Source organism: Atta cephalotes (genome assembly GCF_000143395.1).
Source record: "Atta cephalotes unplaced genomic scaffold scaffold00015, whole genome shotgun sequence".
In the NCBI taxonomy this organism is placed as follows: Eukaryota; Metazoa; Arthropoda; class Insecta; order Hymenoptera; family Formicidae; genus Atta; species Atta cephalotes.
This window is the reverse complement of record NW_012130079.1, coordinates 1,097,146-1,107,062: the sequence shown is the minus strand read 5'-3', so window position 1 is coordinate 1,107,062 and position 9,917 is coordinate 1,097,146. Positions and strand designations below refer to the sequence as shown.

At 36.9% G+C, this 9,917-nt stretch overlaps 1 protein-coding gene across 1 annotated transcript in view; it reads left to right on the top strand.

The window, feature by feature from the left end:
• Window positions 1–7,872, top strand: part of LOC105617954 (otopetrin-2) — a 13,884-nt gene extending 6,012 nt beyond the window's left edge. Inside the window, exons 3-9 of the mRNA XM_012199489.1 lie at window positions 2,786–3,028; window positions 4,321–4,523; window positions 5,209–5,522; window positions 6,180–6,194; window positions 6,401–6,563; window positions 6,629–6,911; window positions 7,167–7,872. Coding sequence (XP_012054879.1) covers window positions 2,786–3,028; window positions 4,321–4,523; window positions 5,209–5,522; window positions 6,180–6,194; window positions 6,401–6,563; window positions 6,629–6,911; window positions 7,167–7,872 — 1,927 coding nt within the window. The remainder of the gene's footprint in view (window positions 1–2,785; window positions 3,029–4,320; window positions 4,524–5,208; window positions 5,523–6,179; window positions 6,195–6,400; window positions 6,564–6,628; window positions 6,912–7,166) is intronic.
• Window positions 7,873–9,917: the final 2,045 nt, after the last annotated feature.

The window sequence follows — 9,917 nt, the reverse complement described above, 5'->3', positions numbered from 1 at the left end:
TATATATATATATATATATATATATATATATATATATACACATATACATACATACACAATACTTTTACACATACAACTTATGGTTGTCACCTTTATAGTTGTTATTATATATCTTTTTTTCTAAGCGCACAGTGAGAAAAACGGAAAGAAAGTTAAATAATACATGAAAGATGTCGGAATGAGAATGAAATGATAAGCGATAGAATCGATGTTTTCCACTGACAGAAATCTCAGAAGTGTAATTCCCATTATAATATGCGGAAAGTGATGAAAAAGAGAGAGGCCGAGTTGGAATTTTCCAAGCACAAACTTCAAAGGGACGCGAAGAGTCCCTGAGTTCTGAATAAGAGATGTACTTTGACAATGGCTGCGTGGCAAACGAATTGAAATGAAATGCCAGCGACGATTTCACAGAATGTGAAAAATTTCTTGGAAAATCATGCCGAGAGACGATAGATCATGCATGCGACAACGTGTGAAAAATTGCAATTTGCCTTCGTGAATATTCGAAAGATATTTAGATTAAAAAATGTGGAAATACGAATCTTTAATAATAAAGATTTTAAAGAATTTTTATATATAAAGAAATGTAATGGGATTAGCAATTTGCTATTACAATTGTTTTTTTATTCTTCTCCATTTTTAACTTTAGACTAGAAACAAAAACAATTAGTTGAATTAAACGTAAATTTAATAAAAGTAAATGACATTTTGCCGCATAGAACATTGATCAATTTACGTGGACCAAACTTTACTGTCTTCTCTAAATAAATTAAAATTGTAAAGGAACCAGGTCAGCGTCGTGTCAAAGTCCGCTGAAAAGAATTTTAATGATGTAATAAATCCGGGAAAAGTTACGAAAAAAAAAGGGGAGAAGATGCTGAGGGACGTCGATAGATAGAAGGTAGCATAAGGGCAAGAGAGATCTCCACCAAAGGATGGGCGATGCGCCGGCTTCTCAAGCCCTTCGCAACGAGGGATGGCACTCGACCACTGAATCAACCCTCTCAGTTCCCTCTCGTCCTATCCGTTTTTTCCCTCGGCCAACGACACCCTTTCTCGCTCCAACGCTTCACAAACGCTACGTGATTATTTCAAAAAGCTCGGAGGTACGAGACGAGCTTCTGTCCTCCTATCGCTGTTGTTGTATCATGCTAAAGCCACATTGCTGCGAAATATTTTTACGCTGTTCTGCGTATACCTCGTAAAAGGACCGGGGTTCTTTCTTTACTCTTTCCAACATCGGGGTCAACGATACATTGAATCGTTTATTTTCTAAAATATGCGGAACAACGCTGAATCCTGTAAAATATCGGAAAAATTAAAGCGCGTAATTTCTGTAATCTTGATCTACACAGACCTTTTTTAAAGTTTGATTAAAATGTGATGAAATTTATAACTGAATCAGAATAGCACAGAATGTAAAAAAATGAAACAAAAATAATATTTTTGCACTGATAATATCAACAATTGGCTAAAATATTTGTGGTATAATTTCTTTATTATTAAATTTTCTTAATATTATTATCATTAAATTTTATTAATACGGATCTTCGTAAAATAAAGTTTTTTGCTAAATATTCCTTTTACGATAACTCGATGAATATACTGAACGTTACTTCGAACGAATTCTTAATCATTTACACAAATTTTTATATATTCGTGAACTAGAAAATGCACGCGCGTGTAAAAAACTCGTTTTATCATATATCAGATTAAATAGATCGGCTACTATTATTAGATAAATGACTCGTGTTAGAAAGTCAACGCTATGTCATCTAATGATACTCACAAAGCCATCAGCACTAGTCGGTCTCTTCCTGCAGCCAGTGTCAATGTAATGTGTCAAACATTATGGCACCGCGTTGACCTTAAATCAGGCGGGCGCGCGTGGGTTTATATAAAAATCACAAAGTGCATATGCACTTGTATATCTCTATCTTTTGTACTCTATATATGTATAGATATATTTCTTTTTTATATTAATGCCTTTGTTAAAATTGTAATACACTTGGCAATAGCGAATATGAGTTAATTAACCGATGCGACTAATTAAAAAAAGATTAAAATATGATTATAAGATTACGTGAATATGTAATTGAAGTTAAAATAAATGCATTCGATGTTGTAGCTGTCGCAAGAATAAAGCCTCTATTATTAAAAAAATAATTGAGATGTACTTATATGGACCCTACATTGAACGTACAATTAATTAATTAAAATCGCTAATGGAAGTCGGTAAGACGTGGTCGAGACGTTTTTTCCATTATGCTCGCATTTTTTCCATTATGCAAAATGTATAAAAAAGGTAGAGACGTTTCGCACATGCATGTAAATGTCACACTTGAAAGTGAATTTTATCTAAGCACTTTATTTTATTTAAGCATTAAAATATACTTGTTACATTATTACCCTTAATTTATCTATGTAAAACATATATTTGTATTCTGTAATTATATAATTAAATATAATTATTAATCTTTCTAAACTCAGTTTAACAGTTACTGCTTTTGTTTACATGTTCTTTTTCTTTTTTAAGTGACTATGCAAAGATTAGACGGATAAGATAATTCACAAAATGAATTAAAAATCTAAAGGAATCTCATGATAGAAAAATGTTTATTCTATCCTCGCTTTGTAGACGTCAAAATCATTTAGCATAAAATATATTCTTTTCAATGAAGGAATACGTGATGCGAATCTTAAGGGACATCATAATTTCATATAATTAAAGCTGAACAGAGAAAATAATAACGGGATACTAATAGATATGAGATGTTAACAGACACGTTCTATACAGTTGGCCAGGACTGCCGGTCGCGCTACCGTCACCAGCCTCACCATCCGCGGTAATCGTCTCGCCGGAAACGCTGTCTAGACACAGCAGCAGCTCACCTTCTCGCGTTCACCGGCCACCCCAGTTTGCGTTGGCCCTACCATGCTCTTCGCAACCGATTCCGGCGGTCTGCTATCCGGCGTCGACCTTCCTCGAGGTCACCGACGAGCGGAAGTGGAAGAACCTTGGCTGGTGAGTAGCAGATCAAACCTTTCTCCCGATCAATCCGAGCCTTTTCCCAACGTTGTGTGTCTAATGAAAGTTAATTTCCAGCATTATACGCGCATTATTAATGTTTCTTTAACCATTTTCATATCGCTAAAATATAAATATTTATACAACGATGCATATAATAATCTCATATGTATAATAATAAGCAGCATGCGCGTGCAATAATTTCGTATGTAGCAACGACGCTTAGATAATATCATTAATATTAATTGGATCATTAAAACCAGAAATTTACAGTTTATTAATTATGTGTGCGGATTATAGTATTATTTACTAACATATTCGATTCTACAACAGAAGACAGAACAATTTTAAGCTGCACTTGCACCGTTACTTATTTACAGAATTATTGATTCGGTGAAATGACTACTATTGATACGTTCCGCATAATAAAACCCCGCGATAGGATTCGTGAAGTTAAAATGAATCTTTCAACTTTTCTCATAATCTGATTTAGTCCTTCAACCATGCATTTCGCCAGGATTCGCAAATTTAATTTGCTCTTCGATGTACGCGAAGGGGAAATACTGGTCGCCACGGAAATTTCACGTGATCCTCCAGGTTATCCTGACCGACGTCTGCACCGCAATTACCGGCACTTTATGAATCAAACACACGCGTACAGGCGACCACGCGATTACTCGTAATTGAGCCAATTCTTACGGGGGTGGATGTATTTGCGGCCAATGGTACCTCCGCTGTAACGTTACACGATGATAGACATCGAGCTAACGATCCATCATTCACGCGACTGTCCTCAATCTCCCGTTTTCAATGATTCCTTCGAGAAAAGATGTTTTTATCTGGGTCAGGGCCGAGAAAAAGAATCTTAAACACGGGCAGATTTCATGCCGTGAAAAAAAATCATAATAGTGATTATTTTAAATCTCGATCGAAAGTAATAAAACTAAATTGTAGCGACAATAAATGAGATACATCTGGATTCACTATATACATATGTAAATAACATTATTAAATCCACTCGACGCGGTTCGTTGATTTTAATTTCTTTTCGCCGATAAAGGTCGTGTACATGGATTTATAAACTAGCAGATTTATAAAACACCTTGTCAGTACATTTTGAATAGAGATCCGTTTGATAGATGGCAAGTAAAGCTGGCAACTGAAGAGGAATAGTATGTTTTCTCAAAGTATAGCCGGAGATGGATCTATTTCCTCGAGCGAGGATTTAATCCTCCGCGCGCGACGTGATTCCGCGTTTCGTTCAGCTTCAATTTCCGTTTCTGATGCAGCGACGCCCTGGCGACCACTTTGAGCGCGCTGTACGGGAAACTTCTGGTTGTGATGGGGATCGCCTTTCCCATGGCGGAAGTAATATCCACGTACATACCGCCGTCTTTCTACGAGGCTTTCTACCTCTACCTCTACTTCGGCAGCATGATCTTCCTCGTATACATGTACGCCATGTTGTTCGGGGACAGCAAGACGAAATCAAGTGAGTCCAAAAACACGTAAAAAATTTAGCATCCGGTCGATTCTCGTATCTTATCTATCGTAATAAATATTTCCGACTCATAGAAAATATCGATTCGACTGTTACGAGCAAGTATTCTTTGAATTCACGCGTATACAAAAAGAATGATTTTGCTGAAGTATCTAAAAGTTTAGCTAAATACAGATCTAAAAATAATTTCGTAATTAGCTCATTAATACTCGTTTCCACCAATGATTAGTAGACTTTAATGATTAGTAGTAACTTTAATCTTTTACTTTTCATTTATCTATTAAGTGTCCTATATATAATTATTTTTATGGTTCAACAAAATTATTTTCAAGTTTGTATCAAGCTAAAGCTTTTTAAGTACTTTAACAAAACTGGCCTTTTCCATGCAGAAGTAGGTAAAGCTTGCAACAATCAGACCATTGCTTTGACAATCGCAGCCTTACAAACCGATCAATCCACATTCACGCGCACAGTTACGCAACATTATGTATATCATCATGATGACCTCGCTTCATTTGATTCTCGTCAAAATTCCTCTCTCGGTCAGTAGCGATCGTCAAAATGAGAGCGATCATCGAAGGCGATGCCGATCTCAAATGAAATGACGACGATTGTTGCTGCGTAACAACCGATTGCAATTAACCGGTTCTCCATAAATCGTAAATTCGCGGAACAGAGAAGCAGAAAGACGTGTGTGATCTGGACTCATCGAGATCGTCGAGCGGCGCCGGCGGCGACAGTGACGCGCCTGAGAGCGGATGCCCGCACGTGAATCCGGTACGTCCGGTCCAGCACTATGGTAGCTTCTATCTACGAATGGGTGCCGTGGCGTTCGGCATCGGCTCAATGATCTACTCCGGGTTGGAATTCGGTCAGTACTTTGAGTTGGAACAAAACACCAAATGTCACAACATCATGCTGGCCCTCACACCTGCCACGAGAATGGCCTTCATCTTCATCCAAATGTACTTCATATTCCTAAACAATGAGGTGAGTAGGCACTGATATCTATGTAAACCATTCTCATGACTCGCGACCTTTCTTTTAATGACAAACTCTTGATCGATTTCTAGTTTAATTTTTCTGGGCGAGAATATCGAGGGTCACTTTATATTGCAATTTATCAATTTTCAATATTACGTATTTTTACAATTAAATTTTGAATTAAAACCGTATTGAAGCAAAATCCATTTGAAAATAATTTAAAAAGTATAATAGTAAATATTAATAACAATAAAGTTTATAAGAAAATTATTATATATGTATATATCCAGCAAACAAGTTGACGTCAAAATGCGACAAATAACTTTAGCTTGTTTATTATTGGATAGTATATAAAAAATTACTGCATTTCTTGAGAATCGCTGCACATGTTATATTGGAAAACTCGATGGGAAATCCACTGACGGAAGTACCGAGCTAACACAAGCTCGTCGGTTACGGGGTTAATGAAACAGAGGGGTGAACAACCCTGAGAGCAACAGTAGACCGTGACTATTTAAACGCTCTAGTGCCCCATCGTTATAAAGTATTATTCTTTTTACTTTTAATATTAACGACATTCTTATCGACTTATAACTCTTATTTATGTAACATTTAAAAGCATTAACACAAAAAATTTCTATTTAAAAAATTGCTGATGAAAAGGATATATACTTGCAGGTAACTTGCAACTTCTTTTCTCCTCTGTCATTAAAATCAACCATATATGCATCTATATAACACAGTATAAAAATATATATATTTATATTATGTATTAAAAAATATATATATATGTATATATTTAAAAATTGATATAAATATGTAAATAGAGAGAGCAAATTATAAATTTTATTTTTATAGTAAAACGTTACCTTATATTCCAGCAGATGAAGGTTTATCGTCATCGCGTTGTTGCACGTTTCGGACTAATGCATATGATCGGCACGAATCTATCAGTTTGGCTGAACGTTCTCGTGCAAGAAACAAAACACGAGATCCTCACATTTTACAATCCGGAGAACAACTCCCTCAGAATTTCTCACAGACTAGGTAAATGCGATCGAATATAATCTTCCATTATAATTCTACGACCTATCTAACTTTCGAATTTTCAGGTTCGAAAGGACTTCATCTCGGTGGTCACATGCATTCTCATCACGGAGAACACATACGATTACCGCGCGGTCTCAAAGGACCTCATCACATGTTCGAATGTAGAAGGACGAATATAATGGGATCGTTGGTACAAGACGCCAGTCCTTTCCTTTTTCCGTGCACGATAGAATACAGCTTGATCTGCGCGGCTATTTTATATGTAATGTGGAAAAACATATCGAAAGTTGGCTTCACGAAGCCTGCAACACCGCCGGGCTCGCGTCATCACACACATGCCTATAGGTATAGTAACAATACATTCGCCTACGCTATAGTAATAATATACGCCTACAGCTGTAGCAATAATACATACTTACATACACAAGTACGCGAATAACAACCCAGTTCACGAACTAATTCCGCTGGTGCGCGCAGCTTATCGGAGAGTCGATTGTGAATAATATTCTAACGCAATGAAACGCATAACAAATGGCACTAAAACTTATGTACGTCACGAATTCATGAATTTTAAATGAAAAAACTTTCAATTATTCGCAGAAAATCGCCTCATCATTATAGCGTGGATTGCGCCCGCGCACACAAGGGCCTCTTCGTGGGCATTTTGATTCTAGTGCTGACCATAATCTCCCTCATCCTCTTCTTCGTTCTCATTTCACGGCCCGAACTGGTCGGCCTCGCCGTAACCGAAGTGAACGTCTGCGAATTGACGCTCTACGGAATGTCGACTCTGGCGACAATGATCGGCATGTTCCAGATGCGTAAATTGCGCTACGATGGCGGCAGAAATCTGGAGCTCGATAACATCCTCCTGGTGGCCGCTCAGACCGGCATGTTCATTTACTCTACCTTCACCATCATCGGCGGCCACTTCACTCTGCAAAAACACACGGTCCTAGTGCTAGTCACCGCTCTGGCCAGCGTCGTCCAGACTACCTGCCAGACCATTTTTATTCTAGACTCGTCGAGGCGCACGGTCGCCACCGCCGAGCAGATACGCAGGAAACCAGGCAGAGAAATCGTAACGTTTCTATTGGTGACGAATCTGGCTATGTGGGCGATTAACACACTGGAGAAGTCACGGGCGGAGTCACATCCGGTGCAGTTGCACTTTTATGGCCTGTGGGCGTGGACGATTATCACTCATGTCTCGATGCCGTTGGCGATCTTCTACAGGTTCCACAGCACTGTATGCCTGTGCGAAGTGTGGAAGCGGGCCTATAAGGTGAAACCCACCTATATGTGACGCAAGGGGTCCCGTGAGGTCATATGGAAGACCGGTGGGATTCCGCAGCGGCCCAAAAGTCAACTATCGAGGCTTGATGCCATTGCAGAGAACGATCCGGCGTATTTCATTTGATCGAAAAAAACATCGAGTCATAAAAATGGTTTTAAAGGAGAAAAATCCGTTGGGCAACGTAATAAGAAGTAGAAATTGGTAACTTTAAACGGACAGAACTTTTCTAATCCGAACATGATTGATACATTAACATACCTACATGACAATTCATACGCACATAATCTGTATCGATTTCAGGGTATATTTCGGAAAGTTAACGATATATAATACTAACATTATATAGATTCGAGTATTCTCGATATTACATGATCACAATTAAAGAAAAAGACGTTGACAGACAGATACTCATAATAAGGCTAATAAACAGTAGTAAGTTACTTCGTCATTTATCGACGGTCAGTGTTCTAGTTAGCCTTGTACGAATTTATTTCGTCGGTATAATATTGGCGATTCCATACAGTTTACACAACGCTATTATGTAAGTTTATAATACGCTAGAACTGTAACGTACTAGAAATCATCAAAACAATCGAGTTAGGGATTATGCTCTTTATTTATCTGACATCCCAAATAATGAAATGCTAACAGTTTGCTGATTGACAGATTGGCAACAAATTTAGATTTTTACTGTAAATCCACAGCTGTCTGTGTCCGCATTGAGCTCAGGATTTATTGACAAAAATTTGCTGACATGCTATGCCAGAAACCAAGCAACATCTGCGCACGGTAATCTGATGGCAGATTGACAACAGAAATTAGACAAAAGCTGTAAATCTTGTTCGGTTTCTGCTATCTCAATTTGTTGACAAAGCATGGGTTGTCAGCAGGCTTTGTTCTATTTTTGACGGCGGTTTGGCCGTCAATTATTAGATATTAGAAACTCTGTGTGAATATTGTTGCTTTCAACAAAAATTGATAGTGTACTAAAAATCTGTCTCTTTAGATTTAACATCTGGGATTACATTCTATACTTGCTCCTACGTTCCATGGCACAAATAACACATGTAAGAGTGAGAAAATAGTCCTCGTATGGAACTATCTCTCTTGACTCGCTCATGTTGAGCAGAATCTCTCTCCCCTTGTAAGCTTTCCAGTATGTTAGAGTTTACTGGTCTAATATTACTTTCTAAAAAGAAACCATTCTAAAATGGATTCGCCGAAAATTATCAGTATGATTCGTGTCGAAAGAATAATTTTAATAAACTCCAAAAATGCGTATTAATTGTGAAATCCGTGTGTGAATTGCTGATAAACCGATTTATCAAAGCACGATATTATGTACGGTCTCCTTGTTACCTATTCGATCATTTTTTGGAGATTTCGACGTAAATAATTTCCTTATCCTATTGATATATTTGTAAAATAGCCCCTAACTTCACCGCGCTAAGAAACCGACACGAAAAGAGAAGATTTGCAAACCACACAAATGAGCTTAACAGCAGAATCGCAGTATTTACGCGATAAAGAGACATTACATTGATGTCTATCGCCATCATCGCAGTCTTTGCCCTAATCGATAATCCTACAGAAATAACAGAACAAGAATCATTGTATAAGATAAGAATTTCATTCGATAAAAGAGAAAGTGATAGCAGTGAATAAATGATTCCATTCGTATCTCGTATCAATTCCGCAATATCATTCGAATTGATAGAAGATAAGGAAAGCATTTATATGAAAGAATATCTCGAGAAATGAAACAAAATCAATTGCACTTCTCACAATCAGACGATCTGACTAGTTACACAGTAAAATCATTTTGTATTTATATTGAAACTGTAATTCTTGTAAAGTAATAAAATTTTTGTGTTAATTTTTAAACATATTCGAGTGTTGATTTAAAGTAATACATTATTTAAATATTTTGTATTAAATTAATGTTCAAAATTTTTTAATTTCAAAATAATAATTTATGAGTAAATTTATGAGTAAATAAATATTATAAACATAATTAATATTTTTAAATACAAGTAAATTCTAAGATAATAATT